The sequence below is a fragment of the Phyllobates terribilis genome, unplaced genomic scaffold (assembly GCF_046119375.1).
Source record: "Phyllobates terribilis strain yellow unplaced genomic scaffold, ASM4611937v1 Scaffold_11__3_contigs__length_659146591, whole genome shotgun sequence".
Lineage (NCBI taxonomy): Eukaryota > Metazoa > Chordata > Amphibia > Anura > Dendrobatidae > Phyllobates > Phyllobates terribilis.
This window is the reverse complement of record NW_027362771.1, coordinates 261,960,685-261,975,776: the sequence shown is the minus strand read 5'-3', so window position 1 is coordinate 261,975,776 and position 15,092 is coordinate 261,960,685. Positions and strand designations below refer to the sequence as shown.

At 42.9% G+C, this 15,092-nt stretch overlaps 1 protein-coding gene across 3 annotated transcripts in view; it reads right to left on the bottom strand.

Annotated features, from left to right (window-relative positions):
- Positions 1 to 15,092, bottom strand: part of FBXL13 (F-box and leucine rich repeat protein 13) — a 277,666-nt gene that overhangs the window by 226,131 nt on the left and 36,443 nt on the right. For all 3 annotated transcript variants that reach the window (XM_073652270.1, XM_073652271.1, XM_073652269.1), the window contains exon 5: positions 8,157 to 8,311. In XM_073652270.1, the coding sequence (XP_073508371.1) occupies positions 8,157 to 8,311 (155 nt within the window). The remainder of the gene's footprint in view (positions 1 to 8,156; positions 8,312 to 15,092) is intronic.

Genomic DNA, 15,092 nt, shown 5'->3' with positions numbered 1-15,092 from the left:
TCGGGTGTTGAGGCTGATAGCAGCTCGTCACGTGATTTGCATACTTCCAGCCACATTCCAACTAAACTTGCTCGGCTTCGCTCAATTAACTTGTATTGAGCGAGGTCGTAAACGTCTACTCGGCACATGACCACACATATGCAAATCGCTTAGTTGTAGTCATATGACCGTCCACTCTCACCAGCAACAACAGAGCATCCGGACAGCGTGCAGTGCACGCACTGTAAGGTGCAGACTTTTATCAAAAGGCCAGACAACCCACTTTGTCAGGCAGGTTCACAACGTTATTAACCTGCATATTAACCCCATATCTACAAGTTAATAGCGTTTTTGTTTACATAACAGGTTCCCTTTAATTGTTTGTTAAAAGTTATTGAAAAAATAATAGACAATGTACATTCATGAGCAATCAAGCTCAGGTCAAAAGATTCTGGGTGTAAGGCAGAAATGCTATATATTTTTTTTGCTTCTCCCTGGCAGGAAAAACGCATGCAGATTTTACAAGCATTTTTCCTGCCAGGGAAAAGCGTAAGTGAAGCGTTTTCGCATGCATTTCCGCATGCGGGTTGTCAAGCACATCAGTTGGAAAGTGCTTGACAACTTGGTCACACTATATAAATCCATGCCGGTTGCATGGATTTATATAGTGTGACCAAGTTAATAGATGAAAAAAAGATTAAAAATGGTAAAAAAATAAAGATTATAGTTACCTTCCGATGGCCCCCGGTGTTTTCTCCACTACGTCCGGTCTGTTGTATGGCTCGCGGTGGTGTGAAAGGACCTGCCATGACGTCATTTAGTCATGTGACAGGTCACGCGACGGCCGACGTCAGCGGTCGCTTGACCTGTCACATGACTAAATGACGTCACCGCAGGTCCTTTTAGACCATCGCGAGACGTACAACAGACCGGACGTAGTGGAGAAAACACCGGGGGCCATCGGAAGGTAAGTATAATCTTTATTTTTTATTTTAAATTCTTTTTTTTAACAGGTAATATGGTACCTGGGTCTGGAGGAGAGTCTCCTCTTCTCCAGACCCGGGTACCATCTGCGCATTGAACCGCATAATATTCGGATAGGCACATGTGCCCATGCGGATACTATGCGATTCAATGCAAGTCAATGGCGACAATTACGTTGCGTGTCCGCAAAATTAATGGACATGCTGCGTATTTTTCCGCAATGATAATCCGCAGTGGAAATTTCTGCAGCATGTGCACAGCACATGCGGATTATCATTGGGGAACATGGGGCACATATTACCAAGCGTTTTTTAAACATTTTCACTGCTGAAATTCCGCGGCAAAAACGCTTGAAATACGCATAGTGATCAGGCAGCCTTAGTTTGTATCATTTTAAAAGGAGTGTACTCATCTCTTCAGAAGCACACCACTCCTGGTTTCCATCTTGCATGGTTGAGTGGGCTCTGTGATACTGATAGTGTGGCAGGTTTGCCTCTGCAGCATCAGAGGAGCACATGAGATGGGTACTAATGCTGGCTGGATCCAGCAATCCAGATAGCTTCAGAGCAATGCCTACAAGCAGCATAGCAAACAACTTGCAAGCGTGCACTCATTGCCTAGGAAACCAGCCACATCTATGGCTCGTACAGGGTTGCCAACCATCCAGAATTTCCAAGACAGTCCATAAAAAGAGGGCACTTTTTTGTCTTGTCTGTAAACAATTTTTAAGGCATCCGCGATTTTTTGAAGATGAAAAACTTCTACAGATTATTGTGACTGTAATTATCATTATTTTACAGTTTACACTGAATGCATTATTATAAAATATGTTACATTTTATAATGCTACAAGTGCTTCTCACTAAATTAGAATATCATCAAAAAGTTAATTTATTTCAGTTCTTCAATACAAAAAAGTGAAACTCATATTATATAGAGTCATTACAACCAGAGTGATCTATTTCATGTGTTTATTTCTGTTAATGTTGATGATTATGGCTTACAGCCAATGAAAACACAAAAGTCATTATCTCAGTAAATTAGAATAATTAACAAAAAACACCTGCAAAGGCTTCCAACGCATTTAAAAAGGTCACTTAGTCTGTTTCAGTAGGCTTCACAATCATGGGGAAGACTGCTGACTTGACAGATGCCCAGAAGGCAGTCATTGACACACACCACAAGGAGGGTAAGCCACAAAAGTTAATAGCTAAAGAAGCTGGCTGTTCACAGAGTGCTGTATCCAAGCATGTTAATGGAAAGTTGAGTGGAAGGAAAAAGTGTGGTAGAAAAAAGGTGCACAAGCAACCGGGATAACCGCAGCCTTGAAAGGATTGTTAAGAAAAGGCCATTCAAAAATTTGGGGGAGATTCACAAGGAGTGGACTGCTGCTGGAGTCATCACTTCAAGAGCCACCACACACAGACGTATCCAGGGCATGAGACACACAATCCAAGCTGCTTGAGGTCTAGTGTGAAGTTTCCACAATCAGTGATGGTTTGGGGAGCCATGTCATCTGCTGGTGTAGGTCCACTGTGTTCTATCAAGACCAAAGTCAGAGGAGCCGTCAACCAGGAAATTTTAGAGCACTTCATGCTTCCCTCTGCCGACAAGCTTTTTGGAGATGGAAATTGCATTCTCCAGCAGGACTTGGCACCTGTCCACACTGCCAAAAGTACCAATACCTGGTTTAAATCTAACAGTATCACTGTGCTTGATTGGCCAGCAAACTCGCCTGACCTTAACCCCAGAGAGAATCTATGGGGTATTGTCAAGAGGAAGATGAGACACCAGACCCAACAATGCAGACGAGCTGAAGGCTGCTATCAAAGCAACCTGGGCTTCCATAACACCTCAGCAGTGCCAGAGGCTGATCGCCTCCATGCCACGCCGCATTGATACAGTAATTGATGTAAAAGGAGCCCCGACCAAGTATTGAGTGCATTTACTGAACACACACTTCAGTAGGCCAACATTTCGGATTTTAAAAACATTTTTCAAGCTGTTGTTCTAAAGTATTCTAATTTACTGAGATAATGACTTTTGTGTTTTCATTGGCTGTAATCCATAATCATCAATATTAACAGAAATAAACACTTGAAATAGATCACTCTGGTTGTAATGACTCTATATATGAGTTTCACTTTTTGTACTGAAGAACTGAAATAAATGAACTTTTTGATGATATTCTAATTTAGTGAGAAGCACTTGTATATTTGGGAACTTTATATAGGAAACTTTGATCCTGTCCTATAAAACCTACACAATCAATGTGTAAGTGCTGCCATCTGTTGGTTAGCCCTTAGGTTACACAATCAATATTTTTTGTCTGTAACTGACAGAAATGTTCAACAAAATTTTGATTTTTACATAAATCATGTATTCTCATCTCCCCTATGAGGCTGTAAGTTCGGGAGACCTGCGGTTAGTCTGGGCATTGCGGCCCATATGCAGACTGTGAGCCCGGCATTATCCCATTCCTCTCACGAAGAGCAGCACGGTGGCTCAGTGATGAGCACTGCTGCTTTGTAGCGCTGGGGTCCTGGGTTCAAATCCCACCAAGGACAACATCTGCAAGGAGTTTGTATGTTCTCCCCGTGTTTGTGTGGGTTTCCCCCGAGTTCTCCAGTTCTCTTCCATACACATAGTGATAGGGAATTTCGATTGTGAGCGCCAATCGGGACAGTGCTGATAATGTGTGTAAAGCGCTGTGGAATATGACGGTGCTATATAAGCAAAGCATAATAAATAATAAGTAGTATTAAACATTTCATCATCTCTGGCCACTGTTTTAAGGCCTGTAGTAAATTGTTCTGAGGATTATTCCCACAGAACTGAGAAGAGATCCTCACACTAAAGCAAAGTGAATAATGGTTGTATTAACCGCACATATATTTGTGTGTCCTATAGAGGATTAAACACTATAATTATCACTAAAAAAAGGTTTATGGATAAGTATGAGGAGTCATGGGCTCCACAGTTTACAGGGTTACCATCTGTTGAGAAAATCCTGGACAGTCTGTAATTACTGGATACATATTTTCAGAAAAAAAATCTATGCATCTATGATTTATTTTACGCTGGTGATTATTGTGATTGCAAATAACTCAATATACGTATTGGAACATACTATCAGCATATACTGTGAACTTTAAAATCGAGATTCAGGCCCCCGATTCATCAAAGTGTTTATGCCAGAAATCTAGTACAAAACACTTTGAAAAGTCACAACATTTTTGCCCAATGTGAGGTTGCACAATAATTTTGAGACTTTTAGGCTGTGTGCCTACTATGCGTTTTTTAAGCAATTCCGCTGCAGAAACGCTTAAAAAACGCTTGGTAGAAGGTCTGCCATGTTCCCCAATGATAATCCGCACGTGCTATGTAGAAGCAGCGAAAATTTCCGCTGCGGATTATCATTGCAGAAAAATCCGCAGCACTACCAATTATTTTGCGTAATCGCGGCGTTTTCGCCGCCATTGACTTGCATTGAATCGCTTAATATCCGCATGACTACATGTGCACATGCGGATATTAAGAGATTCAATGTGCGGATGGTACCCGGGTTTGTAGAAGAGGAGACTCTCCTCCAGACCCGGGTACCATGGTACCTGTTAAAAAAAAAGAATTAAAATGAAAAAATACATTATACTTTCCTTCTGATAGCCCCAAGTCTTCTCTCCGCTGCGTCCGGTCTATTGTACAGCTCGCGATGGTCTAAAAGGACCTTCCATGACGTCATTTAGTCATGTGACAGGTCACGCGGCCGCCGACGTCAGCGGTCGCGTGACCTGTCACATGACTAAATGACGTCATGGAAGGTTCTTTCACACCACCGCGAGCCATACAGAAGACTGGACGCAGCGGAGAAAAGACCAGGGGCCATCAGAAGGTAAGAATAATGTATTTTTTTTTATTTTTTTTACAATTTTTAATCTTTTTTTCAACTATTAACTTGGTCACGCTATATAAATTCACGCTGGTTGCATGGATTTATATAGTGTGACCAAGTTGTCAAGCACTTTCCAAGTGATGCTAAAATCGCTTGGAAAGCACTTGATAACCCGCATGCGGAAATGCATGAAAAATGGCTTGACAAACACTTCTACCTGGCAGGAAAAATGCATGTACAATTCGCATGGGTTTTTCCTGCCAAGGAGATGCAGAAACACTCAGGAAAAATCCGGAGCATTTCTGCATCGTAGGCACTTAGTCTAAGGCTGTGTGCCCACAATGCGTTTTTTAAGCGTTTCCGCAGAGGCAAAAACACTGCAGAAACGCTTAAAAAACGCATGGTAGAAGGCCTGCCATGTTCCCCAATGATAATCCGCATGTGCTGTGCACATGCTGCGGAAATTTCCACTGCGGATTATCATTGCGGAAAAAACTGCAGCACTACCAATTATTTTGCGGAAGTGCTGCATTAGATCGCATGGATTACGCATCACTGCATATGTAGATGCGTATTCCATGCGTTCTAATGTGAGGATGGTCCCCAGGTCTAGAGGAGAGGAGACTCTCCTCCGGACCTGGGTACCATAGAAAACTGTAAAAAAAAAGAATAAAATAAAAAATAAATATATACTTACCTTCTGGCAGCCCGCGGTGAGCTCCTCCATGCTTCCCGACACTTCGCGATGGAATGAAGGACCTGCGCTGACGTCATAATCATGTGACGGGTCACGCGACGCTGACGTCGGCAGGTCCTTCAGTGTACCGCTGCTGGCAGCCGGGACGGTGAAGCAAGACACCGGGGGGCCATCAGAGGGTAAGTATATATTTAATTTTTTATTTTTTACCATTCTCTCGGGTCACACTATACAAATCCATGCTGCGCTTGGAAAGCGCTTGTCAACCCGCATGCGGAAATGCAAGTGAAGAACGCTTCACTTCCGCATGTCCCTGGCAGGAAAATGCATGTACAATCCGCATGTACAATCCGCATGTACAATCCGCATGCGTTTTTTTCTGCCAGGGAGATGCAGAAACGCTCAGGAAAAAATCCAGAGCATTTCTGCATCGTAGGCACATAGCCTGAACGTTTTCATGCCAGCTTTGGAAGCTGTTCCAAGATGATTGGAGCCTGGACTGGACAATGGCTTGCCTAATTCATGATGAGTTATGGTGTACCTTACACCACAAGTCTTCCTATCTCTGACTTGAGTAAAGGCTCCGTCACACTTAGCGACGCTGCAACGATCCCGACAACGATACTACCTGTCAGGGATCGTTGCTGCGTCGCTATGTGGTCGCTGGTGAGCTGTCAAACAGGCAGGCTCACCAACGATCAGGGGAGCAGCGACATCGTGGAAAGAATCTTTCCACGATGTCCTGCTCCTGGTTACCAGCCTGAAGCAGGAGCAGGCTGGTTACCATGATAAACATCGGGTTACTAGGGGCACACGCGCACCTAGTAACCCTTTGTTTATCATGGTTACCACTCTGCTATAGTGAGCGGGAGGTTACCGCTCACTTTAGCAGGCTCCTAACCATGATAAACAACGGGTTACTAGGTGCGCGTGTGCCCCTAGTAACCCGTTGTTTATCATGGTTACCACTCTGCTACAGTGAGCGGGAGGTTCCCGCTCACTTTAGCAGGCTCGTAACCATGATAAACATCGGGTTACTAGGGGCACACGCGCACCTAGTAACCCGTTGTTTATCATGGTTAGGAGCCTGCTAAAGTGAGCGGTAACCTCCCGCTCACTATAGCAGAGTGGTAACCATGATAAACAAAGGGTTACTAGGTGCGCGTGTGCCCCTAGTAACCCGATGTTTATCATGGTTACCAGCCTGATCGCTGCTCCCTCTGGTCACACGCAGCGATGTGTGCTGACCAGCGGGAGGGCAACGACCAAAAAATGGTCCAGGACACTTTGCAGCGATCAGCGACCTCACAGCAGGGGCCTGATCGCTGCAAAGTGTCACACATAGCGACATCGCTCGTGTGGTCGCTGTTGCGTCACCAAAACCGTGACTCAGCAGCGATCTCGCTAGCGATCTCGCTATGTGAGACGGGGGCTTTAGATAAGTGGCGAAGCACACAAAGCCTCTCAATGAATCAGGCGCCTCTGACACCAGCACGCCCCATAGACATTGATCACTTATAATCCACTATGGTTTGTCAACCAAATGTTGGCTGTCCATGATATTTTGCTTGTTGTAACTCACCAAACAAATGTTATAAAAAGCGATCAAAACATTGCATCTACTCAAAAAAATGGTAATAAAAATGTCAGCTCAAAAAACAAGCCCTCAATTGGCGACTATTTAAAACAAATGTAAGTTTGGAAGTGTCAGTGGTTGGAAATTTTTCCCCCATTTTCCAATAAATTGCATGGTAAAATGGATGTTGTCAGTCAAAATGAAAGGGGTTAAGGATTCAATGACCAGTGAAACATTATTAGACATAAGTCATTTTTCAATATACAATTTTTATTGTGCAACTCACATACAATAAAGATGATAACTTTCTTACCCAGAACCAGGCCTCTGTTCACATGAAAGGGAATGTGTCAGCAGGTTGTGTTATGTAATCTGACAGCAGGATGGTAGGGACAGAGACCCTGATTCCAGCAATGTATCACTTAGTTTACTGGGTGCAGCAGCTATGATAGAGTCACGGTTCTTTATGCTGCAGATCTAGCAGGGCTCAGTTGTTGATCTGTGTATAACCCTACTTACACTACAACTTTCTGTGTACATTGTATAATGATAGAGAGCTGCTAACAAGTGCTGGAGGAGTGGTTGGACCAGGAGGCATGAGACCAGTTGGCTTGTAGTGATAATTTCCTGCTGATAAGACACTAATTGTATTGAAACCGCAAAACATAGTCCAGTAAGTGACAGATCCCTGGAATCAGGCTCTCTGCTCTTAAATCATGCTGCTCTTAGATTACATGGCAAAAGCCTTCTGACATATTCCATTTATTGTCATGGTTTCCATACATTAGAGCCATGGCAACAAGGTCTTAACCATTTAAAATGTAAAACTCACTAATACTGATGATGATACCCCATATAATGTGGTCTACCGAGTACCCTCAACTGTTCCAACCATTATCTACAATAATGAAATATTCAGATAAAGCAATCAGATAAACTTAATCCAGTTATCCATGTCTAAATATTTTGTTACAAACACTATAGGATTATACATTTAGAAAACTTTCAGACAGTTGTATAAAAACTCACCCATATGTTGCTTATTGCGAAATTTCACCCAATTATTCCAACGGCGTATAGTGGATAGCAGAAATGTTTTTGCATGATGAGCCTCTGCGTTCTGCAGCTGGACCTGGGTGTACGACCTTTTGGCTTTTCTTGTCGCACAATATTCCATCCACGCTCTGCACGTTTGTCAAGAATAAATATTTTATTAGGCTTTCACACAAGCTTTCAATGCTTGAAATTAAATCCATGTAATCTAATCTGAAACATGGCATATAACTGACAAAGAAATGGAAACCATCCTTTAAAAGTATTCTGTCTGGAAACTTGATCATAAATGAAAAAAATGATGTGATCTTACTTATAACATTGTATATATCTGCAATGTGTAAATTAGGAGCAAAAGCTTCTTCTGCATTTCCAATACAACTAACTAAAGTGTGCATATACACCTATGCAGTATATATTACTTATTAAATCACACACATATAGGAAAAAACTTTCTTATACTTTTTACAACCCCTATAAGGGTACTTCCAGGGCCGGTGTCACCACCCGGCACACCCCGGCAAGTGCCGGGGCCCTGAGCAAGCGGGAAAGGGGGGCCACACGCCATCAGAAACCGGCACGCTATGGGGCCCGTGAGTTGCGGGAGCCCGGTGCCAGCGCCTGCAAATGGACCCCCCCGTTTGCTTAGGGCCCCAACACTTGAAATACTTGCCTCTCCCTGTTCCACCTCAGCTCCAGTGTCTTTCTCATCTTCTGACTCTGTGATGTCTTAGGGCAGAGGGCGTGATGACGTCACTACAGCACGCCTTCTACTCTGAGCAGTCACAGTGCAGAGAGCCGGAAGATGCTGAGGAGTCCGGAGCACTGCAGCGGAGAATGAGGAGAGGTGAGTATTTTGTTTATTTTTTTTATGTATGGAGCAATTAATGGGGCCAATACTGTATGGAGCATTATATGGGGCCCATTCTGTATGGAGCATTATATCGGGCCCATACTGTATGGAGCATTACATGGGGCCCATACTGTATGGAGCATTACATGAGGCCCATACTGTATGGAGCATTATATGAGGCCAATACTGTATGGAGCATTATATGGGGCCCATTCTGTATAGAGCATTATATGGGGCCCACACTGTATGGAGCAATATATGGCGCCCGTACTGAATGGAGCATTATATGGGGCCCATAATACTGTATGGAGCATTATATGGGGCCAATTCTGTATGGAACATTATATGGGGCCCATTCTGAATGGAGCAATATATGGGGCCCATTCTGAATGGAGCAATATATGGGGCCCATACTGTATGGAGGATTATATGGGGCCTTACTGTATGGAGCATTATATGGGCCCATACTGTATAGAGCATTACATGGGGCCCATACTGTATGGAGGATTATATGAGGCCAATACTGTATGGAGCATTATATGGGGCCCATTCTGTATAGAGCATTATATGGGGCCCACACTGTATGGAGCAATATATGGCCCACACTGTATGGAGAAATATATGGCGCCCATACTGTATGGAGCATTATATGGGGCCCATACTGTATGGAGCATTACATGAGGCCCATACTGTATGGAGCATTATATGAGGCCAATACTGTATGGAGCATTATATGGGGCCCATTCTGTATAGAGCATTATATGGGGCCCACACTGTATGGAGCAATATATGGTGCCCGTACTGAATGGAGCATTATATGGGGCCCATAATACTGTATGGAGCATTATATGGGGCCAATTCTGTATGGAACATTATATGGGGCCCATTCTGAATGGAGCAATATATGGGGCCCATACTGTATAGAGGATTATATGGGGCCCATACTGTATGGAGCATTATATGGGCCCATACTGTATAGAGCATTATATGGGGCTTATCCTGTATGGAGCACTATATGGGGCCCATACTGTATGGAGCACTATATGGGGCCCATACTGTATAAAGCATTATATGGGGCCCATAATGTATGGAGCATTATATGGGGCCCATAATGTATGGAGCATTATATGGGGCCCATAATGTATGGAGCATTATATGGGGCCAATACTGTACGGAACATTATATGGGGCCCATACTGTATGGAGAATTGTGTGGGGCCCAATCTGTATGGATAAATATGTGGGGCCCATACTGTATAGAGCAATATATGAGGCCCATACTGTATAGAGCAATATATGAGGCCCATACTGTATGGAGCATTATATGGGGCCCATTCTGTATGGAGCATTATATGGGGCCCATTCTGTATGGAGCATTATATGGGGCCCATACTGTTTAGACCAATTTATGGGGCCAATGCCGTATGTAGCCTATTCTGTATGGAGCATTATATGGGGCCCATACTGTATGGAGCAATATATGAGGCCCATACTGTATGGAGCAATATATGAGGTCTATACTGTATGGATCATTATATGAGGCCCACTGTACGGATCATTATATGGGGCCAATACTGTATGGAGCATTATATGGGGCCCATACTGTAAGGAGTATTATATGGGGCTTATACTGTATGGAGCATTATATGGGGCCCATAATGTATGGAGCATTATATAGGGCCCATACTGTATGCAGCATTATATGGGGAAAATACTGTATGGAGCATTATATGGTGCCAATACTGTAAGGAGTATTATATGGGGCTTATACTGTATGGAGCATTATATGGGGCCCATAATGTATGGAGCATTATATGGGGCCCATACTGTATGCAGCATTATATGGGGAAAATACTGTATGGAGCATTATATGGGGCCCACAATACTGTATGGAACACAATATGAGGCCCATACTGTATGGAGCATTACATGGGGCCAATACTGTATGGAGCATTGTATGGGACCCATTCTGTATGGAGCATTATATGGGGCCCATACTGTTTAGACCAATTTATGGGGCCAATGCCATATGTAGCCTATTCTGTATGGAGCATTATATGGGGCCCATAGTGTATGGAGCAATATATGAGGCCCATACTGTATGGAGCAATATATGAGGTCTATACTGTATGGATCATTATATGAGGCCCACTGTACGGATCATTATATGGGGCCAATACTGTATGGAGCATTATATGGGGCCCATACTGTAAGGAGTATTATATGGGGCTTATACTGTATGGAGCATTATATGGGGCCGATAATGTATGGAGAATTATATGGGGCCCATACTGTATGCAGCATTATATGGGGAAAATACTGTATGGAGCATTATATGGGGCCAATACTGTATGGAGCATTATATGGGGCCCATACTGTATGGAGCATTAAATGGGGCCCATACTGTATGGAGCATTATATGGGGGCAATACTGTACGGAGCATTATATGGGGGCAATACTGTATGGAGCATTATATGGTGCCCATTCTGTATGAAGTATTATATGAGGCCTATACTATATGGAGCATTATATGGGGCCCATTCTGTATGGAGCATTATATGGGGCCCATTCTGTATGACGCATTATATGGGGCCCATTCTGAAGGGGGCATTATATGGGGCCCATAATACTGTATGGAGCATTATATGGGGCCCATTCTGAAGGGAGCATTATATGGGGCCCATAATACTGTATGGAGCATTATATGGGGAACATTTTGTATGGAGTATTATATGGGGCCTATACTGTATGGAGCATTATATGTGGCCCATACTGTATGGAGCATTATATGGTGCCAATACTGTATGGAGAATTATAAGGTGCCAATACTGTATGGAGCATTATATGGGGCCCATACTGTATGGAGCATTATATGGGGCCCATACTGCATGGACCACTATATGGGGCCCATACTGTACGGAGCATTAAATGGGGCCCGTACTGTACGGAGCATTATATGAGGGCAATACTGTACGGAGCATTATATGGGGGCAATACTGTATGGAGCATTATATGGTGCCCATTCTGTATGATGTATTATATGGGCCCCATTCTGTAGGGAGCATTATATGGGGCCCATAATACTGCATGGAGCATTATATGGGGCCCATTCTGTATGGAATAATATATGGGGCCCATACTGTATGGAGCAATTTATAGGGCCCATACTGTATGGAGCATTATATGGGGCTCATTTTGTATGGAGTATTATATGGGGCCAATACTGTATGGAGCATTATTTGGGGCCAATACTGTATGAAGCATTATATGGGGCCAATACTGTATGGACCATTATTTGGGGCCAATACTATATGGACCATTATATGGGGCCCATACTATATGAAGCATTATATGGGGTCCATTTTGTATGGAGTATTATATGGAGCCAATACTGTATGGAGCATTATTTGGGGCCAATACTGTATGAAGCATTATATGGGTCCAATACTGTATGGACCATTATATGGGGCCCATACTGTATGGAGCATTATATGGGGCCCATACAATATGAAGCATTATATGGGGTCCATTTTGTTTGGAGCATTATATGGGGCCCATAATACTGTATGGAACATTATATAGGGGCCATTCTGTATGGAGCATTATATGGGGCCCATTCTGTTTGGAGCAATATATGGAGTCTATTATTCTTTATGGAGCATTATATCGGTCCATTTTTCTGTAGGGAGCATTATATGGGGTCCATTATTCTGTATGGATCATTATATGGGATCCATTATTCTGTGTGGAGCATTATATAGGGTCCATTATTCTGTATGGAGCATTATATGGGATCCATTATTCTGTATGGAGCATTATATGGGGTTTATTATTCTGCATGGAGAATTATATGGGGCCCATTATTCTGTATGGAGCATTATATGGGGACGATAATACTGTATGGAGTGGAGGACTGTGTGGTGCCCATAATACTGTATGGAGGACTATGTGATGCCCATAATACTGTATGGAGCATTATATGGGGCCCATAATACTGTATCTAGCACTATATGGGGCCCATACTGTATGTAACACTATATGGGGCCCATACTGTATAGAACATTAAATTGGGCCCATACTGGATGGAGCATTATCTAGGGCCCATAATATACAGAGCATTATATGGGGGTAATACTGTATGGAGCATTATATGGGGCCCATTCTGTATGAAGTACTATATGGGGCCTATACTGTAAGGAGCATTATATGGGGCCAATTCTGTATGGATCATTATATGGGGCCCATTTTGTATGGAGCAATTTATGGGGCCCATAATGTATGGAGCATTATATGGGGCCCATACTGTATGGAGTATTATATGGGGCCTATACTGTATGGAGCATTATATGTGGCCCATAATGTATGGAGCATTATATGGGGCCCATAACGTATGAAGCATTATATGGGGCCAATACTGTATGGAGAATATATGGGGCCAATACTGTATGGAGTATTATATGGTGCCAATACTGTATGGAGCATTATATGGGGCCCATACTGTATGGAACATTATATGAGGCCCATTTTGTTTGGAGCATTATATGGGGCCCATAATACTGTATGGAACATTATATGGGGCCCATTCTGTATGGAGCAATATATGGGGTCCATTATTCTGTATGCAGCATTATATGGGGCCCATTATTCTGTATGGAGCATTATATGAGGCTCATAATACTGTATGGAGGACTATGTGGTGCCCATAATACTGTATGGAGCATTATATGGGGCTCATAATACTATATGGAGGACTATGTGGTGCCCATAATACTGTATGGAGCATTATATGGGGACCATAACACTGTATGGAGGACTATGTGGTGCCCATAATACTGTATGGAAGACTATGTGGGGCCCATAATACTGTATGGAGGACTATACTGTCCGGTCTGCACTGTGTACTTCGAGGATTTGCCGGTTTCTGAGCTATTGTAGAATTTACATTACATATCACTCATGTAATGTAAGAAGTGAAATCTTTGGCATTATAGTATACCCTAATTTCTCTGTCGCATCTGTGCATCATGAATCGTGGTATGTGTTACAGGGGCCCATTGACACTCTTTCGGCCGGGGCCCACGAAAACCTGGAGCAAGCCCTGGGTCATGCACATAATGGAGCAGAAATACTATCATGAATCTTGAGCGTCTGAAGAGCGGCGTGCCCCTCCGTGTGCCATGCCACAAATCTTACACCAGTCTCTCACATATTTCTGGAGTAAGTAGTGCCATAGCTCATCATGAATTAGAGAAGCCGTGGCATCACACCTCACCATGCCCCGTCACTCTTCAGGTATAGCTGGAAGAAACTAGCGTGAAAATTTTAATTGCAAAATTTTTGCAAAGGTCTGAGTTGTGCCAAAATTTTGAGATTTTTCAAAGCAATTCATGGCAGAATGTTGGCAAAATTGCTTAGATGAATCTGAGCCTTAGTGCGAGTCCAGCCTTACAGCATTTCTGAAATGAAACAGACATAGAATATGAAGTAATGAATGCAGTCTTCATCACTAAATATTTGTAGGGGTCCGTATACTGTATTTGACAACCAACTGAAAATGACATTTGAGAAGAGAAATTTGAGATGCCATCTTTCTGTCGACTCTTTTCAACCAACCTGGTGATGCGGATTAAAAGTCGTAGGCCTCATTCAGACATTAGTGAGTTTTGTGGAACAAAAAAGAGGTCCGATTTTCATCAGTCTCTAAAAAAATCTAATTATTTAGGCTACGCGTCACTCATGTCACTGTAAGGCCAGGTTCACAAGACCGTATTTTTGGTCTGAGTGCTACCTGTGAAAAAAACGACCAATGTTATTCAACAGGGAAGTGCACATGAGCAATTTTTTTCACTGACCGAATATGCGCTTGAAAAAAATCGCAGCGTGCACTAGTTTCATCCGTTTGTCCCATGAGACTCACCCATTCAAGTCTATGAGTGCGCAAAAAAAATTAGATGCCATGCGGAGCCACAGATTAGCATGTGTTTTTTCTATAGATACACTGCAATTCAGTAAGATAGGAAACTGTAAATGATTAATAGCTGTTGCTGTAAAAAAAATGG